The sequence below is a fragment of the Onychostoma macrolepis genome, chromosome 01 (assembly GCF_012432095.1).
Source record: "Onychostoma macrolepis isolate SWU-2019 chromosome 01, ASM1243209v1, whole genome shotgun sequence".
Lineage (NCBI taxonomy): Eukaryota > Metazoa > Chordata > Actinopteri > Cypriniformes > Cyprinidae > Onychostoma > Onychostoma macrolepis.
Genome location: NC_081155.1, coordinates 35,443,106 through 35,460,684, shown reverse-complemented (window position 1 = coordinate 35,460,684; position 17,579 = coordinate 35,443,106). Strand labels below are relative to the sequence as shown.

Sequence of the window (17,579 nt, the reverse complement as noted above, 5' to 3'; positions counted from 1 at the left end):
AATTTATTCCTGTGATGGCAAAGCTGATTTTTAGCAGCCATTATTTCAGTCTTCAGTGTCACATTATCCCTATATGAATGCATCTAATATGCTGATTTGTTGCTCAAGAAACATTATTCTTATTATTGATGTTTTAAAAGCAGTCGTGCTGCTTATTTTTTATTTATTTATTTATTTATTTTTTCTTTTCAGGATTCTTTGATAAATATAATTCAAAATCACAGTATTTATTAGAAATATAGCACTCAAAATTGTTCGGAGCCTTGGTAAATATGATCAAAGATGGCTTTAAAAATAAGTCTGCATAGTTTATCCATTCTTTCATTCAGAAATAAAAAAATAAAAAATAAATAATAATCTTAACCTTTAATTGAAAAAAAAAAAAAAAAAAGTCAAAGTGGGGGAAAATCACATTATGGAACTACCACTAGAAATTTGTATGATTAAAATATCTCTGAAGTATATTTCCATTCATATTTGCATTTATCATCACACCAGGGTGACTAAGAACATGAAATTATCCAGCCATGGCTTCCTGTTTCAAAGGAATATAAATATGAGTGAAAACAAAGACCGAATTCCCTTAATCATTGATCACAATGAGTAAAATCAAATAATATATTTCTGATATATCTGAAAGATTGTTGAACTTCTTTCTTTGATGATATTTACCAAGGGTATGAATAATTTTGAGCTCAACTGTGTATACTGTCCTGCAAAGGCAAAAGACCTTAACTCGCTAGAGTGTGAAACTGAGAAAAATGACTTTAAAGTTTTTTTATTTGTCCAGCCAAATTAATTATAGGTAGGACACTGGAAATTTGGCAATTAGATGTTTTAGTTATGAAAATTATCCAAATTAAAAAATTGTTGGCGCAAACTAAATTTTTACCCCCATTTTGAAGTTACTGTACTCTGCTTTTGCATTGTCTGCAAAAAAGTGAGAAGTCACAACAAGGCAAAAGGCAGTAACTTCCACATTATCAATATTTGGTTGCTGATCACCATTTACAAAATCGTTACAGCAACACCTGTATAAAATCTAGTGATTATGGGCTATCTCATATAGGCTATTGCATATAGTAATGTGGCTGTATTAATGTTATTTTATTTTTATTTAAATTTTTTTGACTAGGCAGACTAAAAGTAAAACGTGACCGTTTTGCAACCAATTTATTTGCTATCCTCAGTAACGTAAAAGGATGCTAGACATAGCATAATTGCTTTTATATTAACTTGATTGAAATAGCCTAACCTAAAAGAACGACTTGTGGATTTATGTGAACGCCAGCAAGCAGGAATAATGCTCAGAATGCTTGTGGATTAAACATCTCCGACAACGTTCATCGCCATGGATTGATTTTATGGGGTTACAAGAAAAGGTAGGATATGGATTTAATTGCGAACTGTTAGTAGGCTACTGCTTTTATGATTGATCATACTACATGCTATGGCATTCGAGTCCACACACATCCAAATAGAAGTGACAGCCTGGTGAATAATCTGTGTTATAAAAAGTGGGGGGATCTTTAAAGGTTTTTCTCAATTACGTATTGCTGCCAAGGTATCTAGTCTTTACAGTGCTTTGTTATATGGAGCTGTTTGGTAGATCGTGATCTATCTAATTCGTTTGTCTACACCGTCATTTAAATGTGGCAGACTTTAATGGACAGCAAAAACAAAGGGAGAACACCGTATAACTCCAAGCCGTAACCGTAACTTCATTTTGACACTTGGCTACACAAAGGCAGAACGCCGTAACTCAATTTGAGTGTTCCAAACAAAGTGAAAGAGCGGTAACTGGTGTTATACAGTGTTCTGCCTTGGTTTCTCTGGGGCTTTTTGAAGTTACGGTTGAGACCACCCATTTTTTTCTCAGAAAAACAACGAAATTGACTCAAGATACTTATGCACATGATAAAGGATGTCTTGAATGTCCCAAAAATATCAATAACTCATTTTCGACCAAAATCGAAGTTACGGTCTTTTGCCTTTGCACGGCAGTATATAAATCTGTTATTAATATCTGTCACTTTTGAATAATTTATTGAAGCTTTGCTGAATGAAAGCATGTAAAAAACATTACTGAACCCAGAATTTTTGGATAGTAGTGAACATATATTCATACTATCACATATTGAGGGCTGTACATTATCAAGTCCATGTACAAAACATTTGAAGTCATACAACAGCACTGCTGTGTAAACTTACTGTGAGATATATTACATGTCACTAGCAGTTGATGTCATCTCTGCATCTGTCGAATAGCATCATGTTGCTATCATATGCCCTCGTAAACATGGTGCCCACCCCTCCTGTATGCAAAAACAATAATAATGTGCTTTGACAGAACAGATTGTGCGACACTAATATAAATAAAGAGACTATCACTCTTCGTTATGCCTGCTGCTCTCTGATGACACATCTGCCTTGTTTAGATGTTGGGTTACGTCTAACCAATCACAGCTCAAGGGACGTATAAATGTAGAGATATCCAATCACATTGCACATTGGACTTGATCATCGAGCCAATTAAAAAGAGAGGTGGGATGACATTGCTAAGAGCTGAGAGGTAATTGCAGAGGTAACCTGTGCCCACAAGGCTTTTGAGAGTTTTTGTGCATCTGAGAGAGAGCGCAGAGAGAATAATTAATATTCTCCGTCATTCTTGGTTCCTGAAGGTCTGAACAGTCCCCATGTTTTATCATCCTGAAATGTTGTTAAATGTTAATGGGAACCTATTTTTACATGGGCCATTCCACCACACTCTCAACCCCCCTGAATAAAACATTAGTACCAACACACTGGCCAACGCTTGAATCCCTTGCTGTATGATTGCAGATACATTCAGCATTTGGGATGGATGACTTGGGTAACACTTTATTTTGATGGCCCCTTTGGAACAATTTGTTGACACTAAGTAATGTTGCAACTACATGTCAACAAACTCTCATAAGAGTATTAGTAGACTGTCTGCTTCATATCTACTAACTCCTTATTGTGTTGGTCTCCCAACAGCTATTCTACTAACTATAAGTAACTTTGCAAGAACGTGTCAACTTAATCTAACCCTAACCCTACCAGTCAACTAATACACTGACTACTGACACTCTAATGAGAGTTAGTATGTAGGTGCAACATTACTTATAGTCAATAGAATGTGTTAAAGGGACCATCAAAATAAAGTGAAACCATGACTTGTATTTACTAACAGGTGTGACTCTTGAATTGTCCCGTCTTACAGGAGCGACTTAAAAACTCTCTTAATATCTCTCAAAGCTACTTTTCTGTAATTGTACCAGCCAGAAATAAAACCTGTAGCCATGTCAGTGAGAGCGACCAAATATATCAACTTCCATAATATCAGAAATTAACTGTGTTTGGTTAATGAGCACGTTTACCAATCTCAATTTGCAAAAGTCTTCACAATTTACAGTTATATATAATTAAAAAAAAACAATTATTTTCCTTACATTATTGCACTAATATCAGAGATGTGCCTGAAGCAGAATAACAAATTCTATGGAATAGTATATACAGTATATATATATATATATATATATATATATATATATATATATATATTCAATAAAACATGTTTAAAAACAAATAAAATTGATAAAAATTGCACATTGTGGGATTGTGTGAAGGCAAAGCTAAATTTTCAGCATCATCATTACTCCAGTATTCAGTGTCACATGATCCTTCAAAAATCAATCTATGATCATGTGATGCTCAAGGAATTCTCATTATTATCATAATTAAAAACACTGCTGCTTAATATTAACTAGTGGGATACTTTTTCTTCATTTATGAATAGAAAGTTCAAAAGAACAGCATTTATTTGAAATAAAACTTTACTGTCACTTCTGAATGTATATATAAGAAAGAAAGAAAGAAAGAAAGAAAGAAAGAAAGAAAGAAAGAAAACACTGATTGTTTGCTATCGTAAAATGTTATTGTGTTTGTACTGTATATCTGATTCTAATAATGTTAAAATATATATTCAAGTTTGTTTTAAAATAATTATACATTATACAAACATGTGAAAACAATGGGTTATGTGAAAAAAGGTTTTGGTTAAAGCCCACATATGGTTCTAACAGAAAACATATACAGATAATATGAATAATAATATGAATAATAGGAATATAATATGAACAGGCAGGGCATCTAAATAAACTCTAAAAGTATTTTCCGATGCATGAGAGAGTTTGAAACTTGCAGACTCTTGTGGATATGCTGGCTCTCTGTTGTGTATTTGCTGCATTTTCAATTTCTCCCACTCTCCACTGATCAGCAAAAAAAGTGAGCAGCTCTACCCTATGAGTATGTGGATTGTGTTTAGACTCCTGAGAAGGGATTTACAATCATTTCAACAATTCCTAGAGAATCAACTTGACATTTTTTTCTTGTCTCAACATTTGTTTAAGGATGAAATAAAAGCGGATATTACTAAGGGGAGGAGAATGAGAGAAAACATCCTATTCCTCCTACATCATACAAAGAGTGGAAATAATGCCTACAACAGGAAATTTTTGTCTCATTTTAGCAACTCCCAATACAGGCATTCTAGCAACAAGGCCACAAGGGAGTACTATAGAGAAAGAGGGAATGATAGATAGTGCATATGAAAGAGACAGCATGGGAGAGAATGGTTGTGCAACATTCACAAGAGACAGAAGGGAGACAAAAATAAACTTTTGTCTTTGTGCCTACTGTGACGTATGCTTAGAAACTGAGAGGGACACTTATAAAACATGCGCAAGACCTTTGTTATTAGTCACCATGAACATATAAGCATGCAAACACACACATGCGTCAGGACTTTAATGAATTAGCTTGTCCTAGGCAATGACATTACCACTGTAACCTGACTAACTCAGCTTTTTCTACAAAGCGCAGAGGGATATATGCTGAAAAGACATCCTTAAATTAGCACTGCAGAGTCGCCGTGACTTTACCACTAATGGCAAGAGATCTTGCTTTACCCTGTTCATATATCCTGTTTCCTGTCCTGAATCTTGGTGAAAAACAAGGAAACAGCTTTGCATGTATCAGCATAATAATTTCAACTCAAGAACTAAACTGATTTTGCAAAATAAACAAAACTATAAGTGATGAAGTACATGGTTAAATATAAAGCAGGATAAGATGTACTACCATTCAAAACTTTGGGGTCAGTTCTTTCTCTTTGTTTCTTTCTTTGCTTCTTTCTTTCGAAATAATTTATTTAATTTGTTTAAGCAAGGATGCATTAAATCATTCAAAAGTGACAGTAAAGACATTTATAATGTTAGAAAGGATTTCCATTTATCAAATAAATGCAGTTAAAATGCATTAATAACAATACACAAGTTTCAACAAAAATATTAGGCAGCACAACTGTTTTCAACACTACTACTACTATCACAAATCAGTCTATTGGGATCATGTGACACTGAAGAAATATATTTAATTTTAAGCATATATTTATGTAGAAAACAGCTGCTTTATTGGAATAATGTTTCACAATATAACTGGTTTTACTGTATTTTGGTCTGCATTATTGATGGCGTCACAAAAAATGCACATTTCAGACACAAACTGGAAATGCTAGGGTCTTGCTGACTTCAAGTGGGCAATTCAGGACTGAGCCTAAATATTTCTAACCTTTTGTTCTGACAAAGTACGGATATGATTTCATAACTGCATGGCCAACCAGGAGTAGAACATAACTCAAAAATCATAATCAGTTCATAAAGACATTTTGAGACATAGTACAGATTTTTGAGATAGATTTTGAGATAGTATATGATTTTCCACTATGTGTAAGTATGTACTATAAGTGAAGCTATTAATACGTCAGTCTTGTCCTCAACACAGGATGAAGAAAAATACAATTTCTGAATGGCAGCAGGCAGCTGTTTGAAGTCTGATTCAAATTCAAACATTTATGCAGGTTATTTGTCAGCCCAACAATGTCATAAAAATTTCAGTGTGTTTACTTGGTAGATAAGAATATATTCAATCCCAAACCCATTTTCAGTAAAGTGCCATTATATAAAATTTAGATTTTGTTGCTATTTGCTGTCTTCAAACTGCTTTTATTTTGTATTGCTATTTTTAAAATCCCCCTTCCTTTATGCTGGGTTTAGAGTTGTAACTTTTAAGTTTTTTTTTTTTTAACTTTTCAACCATGGTGGCTACATCCTGTCACTTCTCATGCTGCCCCTCGTGTTCTGCATCTTTATTCATCCTTCTCTAGCACCTTTCCTTTCATATGTTTCCATTTCAGTCTCTCTTTCATGAGTGCCTGTGTCACACATCTTCGGTGGCCTCATAGAAGCAGGGTGTCAATCCAGGCCATGGCACAATCCCTCTTTGTAGGAGATGCCAAAACAGCTTGTCTGTAGGATTCAGATTTACAGCTCAAGGCTCTCCTCGCAGACAAAGACCACCATGTCTCGTCCCCCAACCCCAAGCTTCTGGCTTTCTACACTAGGTGGATTAATCGTAATTTGCAATGTCGCACCCTTACAGTCATCTAAGGCAAACGACCCAAAATGGCTGCGGTGTTGCTGTGAGGGTGTGTTGGGATTTGCAGCGCTGTGTTCTCGGTGGGGTGCCGAGGGTAAAAGCAAAAGCCCCTCAACAGGCTTTGATGTGCGCTGGTGATTATTGAGGCTAATCAGGAGTGCCATCAGCGAGCTAGCAGCAAGCCAGTGCTTTGTTTGTGTTCTTTAATGCTAATCACTGTGGCGAACACATTAGGCACTTTGATTTATTGGCTCAAGGACAAGGCTTCTTTATAAGTTTATCTGAGCAGTGGTTATTAATTAATGTGCAACCTAAGCAGGCTTAGCGGCCATTGTTTCTGCACAGTGTATCAGTATAGACTTAAGTATAGAGACTGCGACACCTCTATTAGGTTGAGTTCCACTAGTGCTCCCATTACCAGTTCCGCTGAATACTGTTCCCCAACATGGGATAACATATGCTAACAATCAAAATAATCTAAAGCAACAGGATTGTGAAAAGTTTACACCTCGCTAAGGTTGTAAAATCCTTTGCTAAAAAGGACTTCTGATTTTGTCAGTTACAAAAATGTTAGTTACAGCTCACTGTTGAGAAACATATGAGAGGAAAATCACATTGTACAATGTACTATTAACAACAGCACTGAAGAAAAACCTAACAAGAGTATGATTGTTTCAGATAAGTCGATCGTAGTCAGTAAAGTCAGGGACTGACCTGCCAGAGCTGCATGAGCTGAAGCGGAACAGCGATGGAACATCTTTAAACTGAAGCACTGTTAGCAGGTTAATTAACTTACCCAAACACTTCCTATAAATATGAGATTAATCACACATATACAACATAAAAGTAATATTGAAATTGAAATGATGTGAATAACAACTGTGACAACATTGTGTTTGTCATTGATTAAAAAATATAGCCTATATAAAAAGATGTAGTAAGAGTAAAATTGCAGTAGGAGTAAAATTGTCTAAATTTAAGAAATTCATATTTTACTATGTTTAGAGGGAATTCATATTTAAAGTAAATAGATTTAAACATGAATTGCCTTAAAACATTACAATATACTGTATATGACAACAATAGAACGATAGAATGATAGAACAATAGAGCGAAAGACAGACAGGCAGGCAGGCAGACAGATAGATAGATAGATAGATAGATAGATAGATAGATAGATAGATAGATAGATAGATAGATAGATAGATAGATAGATAGATAGATAGATAGATAGATAGAATGACAACAATAGATAGATAGATAGATAGATAGATAGATAGATAGATAGATAGATAGATAGATAGATAGATATAATGACAACAATAGATAGATAGATAGATAGATAGATAGATAGATAGATAGATAGATAGATAGATAGATAGATAGATAGATAGATAGATAGATAGATAGATGGATGGATGGATGGATGGATGGATGGATGGATGGATGGATGGATGGATGGATGGATAGATGGATGGATGGATGGATGGATAGAATGACACCGATAAACGATAGATAGATAGATAGATAGATAGATAGATAGATAGATAGATAGATAGATAGATAGATAGATAGATAGATAGATAGATAGATAGATAGATAGATAGCCTCAGTGACAACAGCCACAGTGTGTTGCAGAGAGAGATACAAAGAAAAGAGAGGGAAAGAGAAGGAGAGAAATCGATCAACGACGTTGTGTTTACAATTGGGTGCTAAAGGTCAACAGAGGCCAAATACAAATGAACCGGAACATGATGCATGCGTACAGCAGCAGTTTGGGGACGCGTCTAGCCCTGTGTACTTCTCTGCATGTGTGCTTGACAAAGAATGTGTGCCTGTGTGCTTGCTCTATTCATCTTAGTGATCTACACTCTGTCCTGTCACATATATCAAGAGTTCAAGCTAGAATCCCCAGCACACTCACTCCAGCATCACAGCTGGTACCTGCAATGACAGACCAGTGATGTCTGAAACCATGCCAATTTACACTTCCTGTCAGCATGGTGGGTGTGCCAGCATTTGATGGAAAGTGCAAAAGAAGTATAAATGTCCTTAATTTTTATAATTTATTGTTTGACAAAATGCAAATGAGATGGAAAGATGCTAAATAAAGCATGCTGCATTTAACCAAAACAATTCTCAGTTATTTTCAATTATTTTTAACAGCTATTCCACAGCTGTTAAAAAGAAAGAAAGTCCTCACATGAGGATTTATTTTTCTTTCTTTCTTTCTTTCTTTCTTTCTGTCTTTCTTTCTTTCTACTATTAACATGTAATAAAAGGTAAATATTGTAAGAGATAGATAGATAGATAGATAGATAGATAGATAGATAGATAGATAGATAGATATAACTTATACTACAGGCTTAAAAGACGTCATCCAGCAGATTTACTCGCTAAATGGCAGCACAGAGTGAAATAACTTCACTGAGGGATTTAGCAGGCAAAGTTCAGCAGGTTGTTTGAGCTGCTCAAGCTGGATTCAGCAGCAGTCCTGTCCCTTTGACCTGCTGCACCTGCCAAGAGAACAGGAGCAAAATCCTCGTACAAAAAGTAAACCCACTACCCTAATCACTTAGTTTGCTGACACCACTTTAAAAATTCCTATTACTCTGTTTTTTCTTTTCTTTTGTGACATAGTATCATGCTAGTGGAAATAAAAAAGTACCATGTTTGAAGATCTACCAGTACCAGGGACTAAATAAGAACCACTTGTTTGAAACACAGAACTGCGATAATGCTCCTAACACACACACACACAAAATCCTTCATCTAAATATGTTTGATCTCCAAAGACTTTCCCATCACACATTTAGAAAACGAGACTGTACTTCTTACCCGTCTGGATTTGATCTCTTTCACATAAAGTGGAAGGAGAAACTCCGACACTCCCTCTAATCTGATGCCCTCTTTGGTTACACGGAGATTTCCCATGCCATCCTGAGAGACAGAGACAAAGAGAGAGAGTTTGTCATATTCATGCAAATATTTAATTGTTTAACAGCAGATTTATGCTAACATTTATGCTAACGATAAGGATTGTTTTCTCTGATTATTTTTCGCTGTAAACCATACTGAGTTTAAGAAAACACATCATATATTTTAAAGAAGTCTCTCACGCAAGCTTGTTTCCACCATGGATAATAAATAAAATAAATAAATATATAAAAGTAACTGTGATCCCCCCCACCCCCTCACTATTTGGACTTTTTCCCCTTGCAATCACTATTTTTTTTTTTTTTTTTCCCAATTGCAATATAAACTCAGATTTATGAGATAAATTGCAAGAAAAATAAAATACAAAATTAATTTAAATTGCATAGCAACAGTAACTAAGGAGGGTGGTTATTTGCAAAGGGTCAATTGTGAGATGTAACTTCCTGATCCCAATGATTTACACACTTTTCCATCTTATAGTTTAGAGAATATTTGTTTAGTTCTTTTCTCATCTGAATTCTTTATAACAGGGCTCAGATAAAACACCCCCGGTGTGCCTACAGTTACAGACACACATTCAGTCATTAGCTGGTTCAGTTTTCATATCAAAGGAACAGGGAGTTTCATTACATGTAGCGTTGGTGTATTTTACATTGTGAAGCATGAATTAGTTAGATTTATATGCTCTTGCTTTTTTGAATGAATGTTCTTCTGCCTTGTAGATAACGCAAGAATATGGGTGTCAAAATAGGCTATTTAAAAAAAAATCAATTTAGTTAAACAGATAACTAAACCAGTTTACTCCCACGTCTCTGTATTCTGCTAAATGTATGAAAACACTCGGATATGGCAGATTGTGGATTTAAGCATCTCTCAAAAGCAGTTTCTCTCTTCAATTTGTTTTGCACAAAGAGAAGCCCCACAGCTATTTTTCATCTTCCTTTTCCTCATTTACTTATCTTCTTCCCAAATGCCATATTCTCTCTTTCTTCCCTTTTCCCATCTTCCCTTCTCATCACATTCTCAGGAACCAAGAGACTACAGCAATGACGTCAAACTTCAGTCCATGTTGTTAATATTTCTAAAGAGACTGGATAATGTTGAAAGAGAAAGCAAGCATGTTTTTTTTTTTTTTTTTTTTCTGAGCAATTAATTTCTAAAAACAGCTTTTAAAATTGTTCTACCTTTTTATCATGTTGACCTTTCTCTGTTTAACCTGTTCATTTTATCTTTCAAGAGTACATTGTGTTCTTGGGCAACATTAATTACTAGAGAAGTTGATTTCATGGCTGGCTCTAAAAGCATTGTTTCAGAATTAGCACATATGCATGTGAAATCACTGTCAGAAGATGAGGACTTTAAGTCTTGTTCCAGGTAAACTAAAAGCTTGAAATGTGGGCCCTGTTAACCTCATGTTATTCTTTCGGAAACTGGCACTGCTGTCAAACAGGAGTTTAAAGAGTGAACAATGAACACCTGCAGACGATGAGTGGGTGTTTTTGTTTTGTTTTTTTGCCAGCTTTCCATTTTTAGAGAAAGATAAAATATTGAAATGCATTATCTAAGATAGCCATTGGTTGGACAATGTAATATAATAAATGTCATATATACAGGTGCTGGTCATATAATTAGAATATCATCAAAAAGTTGATTTATTTCACTAATTCCATTCAAAAAGTGAAACTTGTACATTATATTCATTCATTACACACAGACTGATATATTTCAAATGTTTATTTCTTTTAATTTTGATGATTAGAGCTTACAGCTCATGAAAGTCAAAATTCAGTATCTCAAAATATTAGAATATTTACATTTGAGTTTGAATAAACGACCATCCCTACAGTATAAATTCTGGGTATCTCTTGTTCTTTGAAACCACAATAATGGGGAAGACTGCTGACTTGGCAATGATCCAGAAGACGAACATTGACACCCTCCACAAAGAGGGTAAGTCACAGAAGGTCATTACTGAAAGGTGTGGCTGTTTACAGAGTGCTGTATCAAAGCATATTAAATACGAAGTTGACTGGAAGGAAGAATTTGGGTAGGAAAAGGTGCACAAGCAACAGGGATGACCGCAAGCTTGAGAATACAGTCAAGCAAAGATGATTCAAACACTTGAGAGAGCTTCACAAGGAGAGAACTGAAGCTGGAGTCAGTGCATCAAGAGTCACCACGCTCAGACATCTTCAGGAAAAGGGCTACCAAGCCACTTCTGAACCAGAGACAACGTCAGAAGCATCTTACCTGGGCTGTGGAGAAAAAGAACTGGACTGTTGCTCAGTGGTCCAAAGTCCTCTTTTCAGATGAAAGTAAATTTTACATTTCATTTGGAAATCAAGGTCCCAGAGTCTGAAGGAAGAGTGGAGAGGCACAGAATCCATGTTGCTTGAAGCCCAGTGTGAAGTTTCCACAGTCAGTGATGATTTGGGCTGCCATGTCATCTGCTGGTGTTGGTCCACTGTGTTTTCTGATGTCCACAGTCAACGCAGCCATCTACCAGGAAATTTTAGAGCACTTCATGCTTCCTTCTGTTGACAAGCTTTATGGAGATGCTGATTTCATTTTCCAGCAGGACTTGGCACCTGCCCACACTGCCAAAGGTACCAAAAGCTGGTTCAATGCCCATAGTGTTACTGTGCTTGATTGGCCAGCAACCTCGCCTGACCTGAACCCCATAGAGAATCTATGGGGTATTGTCAAGAGGAAGATGAGAGACACCAGACCCAACAATGCAGATGAGCTGAAGGCCACTATCAGAGCAACCTGGGCTCTCATAACACCTGAGCAGTGCCACAGACTGATCGACCCCATGCCACGCCGCATTGCTGCAGTAATTCAGGCAAAAGGAGCTCCAACTAAGTATTGAGTGCTGCACATGCTCATACTTTTCATTTTCATACTTTTCAGTTGGCCAAGATTTCTAAAAAATCCCTTCTTTGTATTGGTCTTAAGTAATATTCTAATATTTTGAGATACTGAATTTTGACTTTCATGAGCTGTAAGCTCTAATCATCAAAATGAAAAGAAATAAACATTTGAAATATATCAGTCTGTGTGTAATGAATGAATATAATATACAAGTTTCACTTTTTGAATGGAATTAGTGAAATAAATCAAGTTTTTTGATGATATTCTAATTATATTACCAGCACCTGTGTGTATATATATATGTATGTATAAAGAGTTAATTTGCAAAAAAAAATAGATAACTCTGTTTTTAATAATTCTCAGAAATCATGTTTTTTTCATTGTGCATTCCAATTAATCTCAATCAAACTGCAGTTGGGTTATTTTGATTAGGTTAAAAAAATAACTAAAAACAACTAACTAACACAATAAAAACATGATAAAACAGTTATCTGTTTTTGCAAATAAACTCTTCGTGTGTGTGTGTGTGTGTGTGTGTGTGTGTGTGTGTGTATATATATATATATATATATATATATATATACACACACACACACACACAGTGGTGTGAAAAAGTGTGTTGGCCCCCTTCCTGATTTTTTTCTTTTTTGCATGTTTGTCACACTTTAATGTTTCAGATCAAACAAATTTAAATATTATTCAAAGATAACACAAGTAAACACAACATGCATTTTTTAAATGATGTTTTTTTTTATTATGAAGGGAAAACAAAATCCAAATCCACATGGCCCTGTGTAAAAAAGTGCATGCCCCCTAAACCTAATAACTGGTTGTGCCACCCTTTGCAGCAGCAACTGCAATTAAGCATTCGCGATAACTGGCAATGAATCTTTCACATCGTTGTGGAGGAATTTTGGCCCACTCTTCTTTGCAGAATTGTTTTAATTCAGCCACATTGGAGGGTTTTCAAGCATGAATGGACTGTTTAAGGTCATGCCACAGCATTTCAATTGGATTTAAGTCCAGACTTTTATTTGGCCACTCCAAAACCTTAATTTTGTTTTTCTTGAGACATTCAGAGGTGGACTTGCTGCTGTGTTTGGAATCATTGTCCTGCTGCATAACCCAAGTGCACTTGAGCTTGAGGTCAGAAACTGACGGCCGGACATTCTCCTTCAGGATTTTCTGATAGAGTGCAGAATTCATGGTTCCATCAATTATGGCAAGTCATCCAGGTTCTGAAGCTGCAAAGCAGCCTCAGACCATCACACTACCACCACCATGTTTGACTGTTGGTATGATGTTCTTTTTATGAAATGCTGTGTTGGTTTTACGCCAGATGTAACGGGACACACACCTTCCAAAAAGTTCAACTTTTGTCGCATCAGTCCACAGAATATTTGTCCAAAAGCCTTGGGGATAATCAAGATATTTTTTGGCAAATGTGAGACGAGCCTTTGTGTTCTTTTTGGTCAGCAATGGCTTTTGCCTTGGAACTCTCCCATGGATGCTGTTTTTGCCCAGTCTCTTTCTTATTGTTGAATCATGAACACTGACCTTAATTGAGGCAAGTGAGGCCTGCAGTTCTTTAGATGTTGTTCTGGGTTCTTTTATGACCTCCTGGATGAGTCGTCTTTGTGCTCTTGGAGTAATTTTGGTAGGCCGGCCACTCCTGGGAAGGTTCACCACTGTTCCAAGTTTTCTCCATTTGTGGATAATGGCTCTGACCATGGTTTGCTGGAGTCCCAAAGCCTTAGAAATGGCTTTATAACCTTTGCCAGACCGATACATGTAAACTATTTTGTTTCTCATCTGTTTATGAATTTCTTAAGATCGCGGAATGATGTGTTGCTCTTTAAACATGCTTCACTTTGTCAAACAGGTTCTATTTAAGTGATTTCTTGATTCAACAGGCCTGGCAGTAATCAGGCCTGGGTTTGGCTAGTGAAATTTAACTCAGCTTTCTAAAATAGTGTGGTTAATCACAGTTCTTTCATGATTTAATAGGACGGGGAAAGCACTTTTTCACACAGGGCCATGTGGGTTTGGATTATGTTTTCCCTTCATAATAAAAAAACTTCATTTAAAAACTGCATGTTGTGTTTACTTGTGTTATCTTTGATTAATATTTAAATTTGTTTGATGATCTGAAACATTAAAATATGACAAACATGCAAAAAATTAAAAAATCAGGAAGGGGGCCAACACTTTTTCACACTTTTATCAATATATATATATATATATACGAAGAGTTCAGATGCAAAAGCCTCTAAATGCCATCTGAAATGTTCTTCTAAAATTATCAGAACTTCATTTTTATCAGGCTGCTATGTTTAGGTTCAGTATTCTTTCTTTAATAGCAATGTATAGGTGCTTTTCTATGCAATTAATGTGAAATAACTAAACATAAATATAGTAGACTGATAAAAATGCTGATTTTAGAAGAAAATTTCAGATGGCACTTAGAGGCTTTTGCATCTGAACTCTTCAAATATATATATATTAGGGATGCACGATATGAAAAATTTTAACTGATAATTAAGGGTGAATCCCATTTCTCTGTCTTACCCCTTTCCCTTCCCCTACCCCTTCGTCTTACCCCTAGCCCTTGTCCCTCGAAACCGAGTGGTAAGCGCTAGGGGTGAAAACATACCACTATGAAATGAGACACCACTTGGTTACGGTTACGTCATCATACACCGTCGCTAGCTAGCTGCTACGTCACCAGAGCTGACAAGTGTTGATCACAAACTTTGGATCGTTTTACAAACTTGTTAAAACTGTAGACACGCATGGAGTCCATTCAAGGCTAGTCTGCGGGACTGTTGTGCAAATCAGCAATGTAACGTTAGCGTAGCAAACTAGCGATTTTTTAAAATGTTTCAATTAAGAACATGGTTGCAAATATATATGTACAGGACTGTCTAGAGTACAAAACAAGACTGTCGTAATTTTTAAATAAATTATGTAAGCCGAAAATACTTGAATACTTGATAATCTGGCCGCCATTGTTGCCGGTTGCGCAGTGTGTTCTGGGTACCCCTTGGTTTCAAGTAAGCTTGCGGAAATGCTTGGTTTTAAGGGTATCTACCACTTCCCCTTAGCCCTACCCCTCGATCAAAACGAGAATTGGGATAGCCCTTACTCTCATGTGAACGTGCAAAACTAAGGGGAAGGGGTAAGGCGAAGGGGTAATACAAAGAAATGGGATTCACCCTAAGTCCTTCTCATGGCCGATACCGATAACCGATAAGTTCACATTTTTATATTATAATTTTCATATAATCTGCAGTTTGTGCACCCAGGAGAATACAAAATCTAAGATGCACTGATGAAACTGATATTTTAGTAGATCTGGCCTAACTATAATAGCAAACATCAATACTGACTCTTCAAATGTTTTTGTTTTTTGTGTAAGGCACCACATTACTTAGTAACAGAAATGGTTTAACAGAACTATGACAGAAGAACCATGGTTTATCTGCAATTAACAACTCATTAACAACAAATTTATATTCAAATATTTCATGCATAAAGAAATGCATCTATGCAACCATTTTAGTGCATGAGGATGAGGAAGTTATATAGGGACTTTAAGCAACAGCTGCGAACGGCTATGTTGACCGGAAGTAAGCTGTTACACCGTGGTAGCCGAGCATAAAAATCCCAACATAAAAATCATTAAGCAACCTAAACAAGATGGTGCAACGCGGCATTCAGTCATTTATTTAAATACAAATGATGGATTATGAGGAGGATGTTTAGGCAATAATTACATTGTTCTCTTCACATATCTTTAGTCTCAGTGCTACCTGAGGTGCTGTTGCTAACAGCAGACATATCTTTGTACAAACGAAAAAAATTGTTAAAATTAGCTTAAGTTTAAAACGTAATCAACACAGATTAAATGAAAGACTAGTGGTAGAATCGTATACTGATGGAATTAAATGGTATATACTTTAAAATGCAACATTTAACTACATAAGTTGTCACGTTGTAACGACTACGGCAAAGCAGCTGTTCTCCCCTAGTAGACGATTACAGTAGAACGCCACAAAGTAGCAGCTGAAGTCGCGAACGCGCAATATGACGTTGGAATGCCGTTGCCGTTCCAGCAGTGGAGGATGCTTAAAGTCCCTAATTATTATTTTCTTTTAATGCAACTTCGCCGCGATGACGACATTTCAAGTGCGATATAAGATTTGTTGTGTTAAACTTGACGCCTTTTTTCCTCCCCTCGGAATCCTTGCTCAACATGCGTTGCAAATAGCAATGGTATTGTCCACCTCTGCCACCGATGAAAAACTTCCAGACCGGCAAAAATATGTTCACAAATGATGACGTAATGAGCGTGACACAAGCTGAGAGTCACTGCAGTTTAAAGCTGCAGTCACTTGCACTCGGAAAGTGGATGACTCTCAGATAAATCAGACTGATTGATTGATTTACCAGCAAGAGTACTTTATCGGATCTAGTTTCCGATTTCATTTATTTATCGGAGCGATAAAAATGACGTAATTTTCATTTCATTTTCTGCTATGGGGTGATCATACATATTATGAGGGGTTATTCGTTTATGTTATATGTACAGCAGCAGTATCTTACATGCTCACAGCATGTAATAGCAAAGTAGCAAAGCTTGGAATCAGTATGTATGTATATATATATATAAATATATATACATACTGACTCCAAGCTTTTGAATTGTGTAGTGTATAATGTTAATCTTAAACAGCAATTCAGCATATTACAATGATTTCTGAAGCATCATGTGACACTGAAGACTGTAGACTGTAGACTGAAGTAATGATGCTGAAAAATTAGCTTTGATCACAGGAATAAATAACATTTTAAAATATATTCAAATAGAAAGCAGTTATTTTAAATACTAAAAATATTTCACAATATTACTGCTTTTGCTGTATTTTGGATCAAATAAATGCAGGCTTGGTGAACAGAAGAGGCTTCTTTAAAAAACATTAAAAATCTTACTGTCCAAAAACTTTTGACTGGTAGTATATATACAAACCTGAAAGGGTACACTGGCACATTTCAACCCACTGGCTTTCAACCAGGAACCACTAATGTCAGTGACAATGACCTCAAAACAAAAACAATGATGAGGCAACAAAAGTAAATGGCTCATAAATGAATCCCAATGCACCTTCAGTTGCCAGGTGCATGCAGTTCCTATATTTGTACTATACCGGTCTGTCTGATATTCAACATGTTATTCACATACTGCTGTT

General features: G+C 36.0%; 1 protein-coding gene across 7 annotated transcripts in view; it reads right to left on the bottom strand.

The window, feature by feature from the left end:
- Positions 1–17,579, bottom strand: part of LOC131549005 (zeta-sarcoglycan) — a 304,880-nt gene that overhangs the window by 94,257 nt on the left and 193,044 nt on the right. For all 7 annotated transcript variants that reach the window (XM_058790756.1, XM_058790728.1, XM_058790734.1 and 4 more), the window contains one exon: positions 9,358–9,459. In XM_058790756.1, the coding sequence (XP_058646739.1) occupies positions 9,358–9,459 (102 nt within the window). The remainder of the gene's footprint in view (positions 1–9,357; positions 9,460–17,579) is intronic.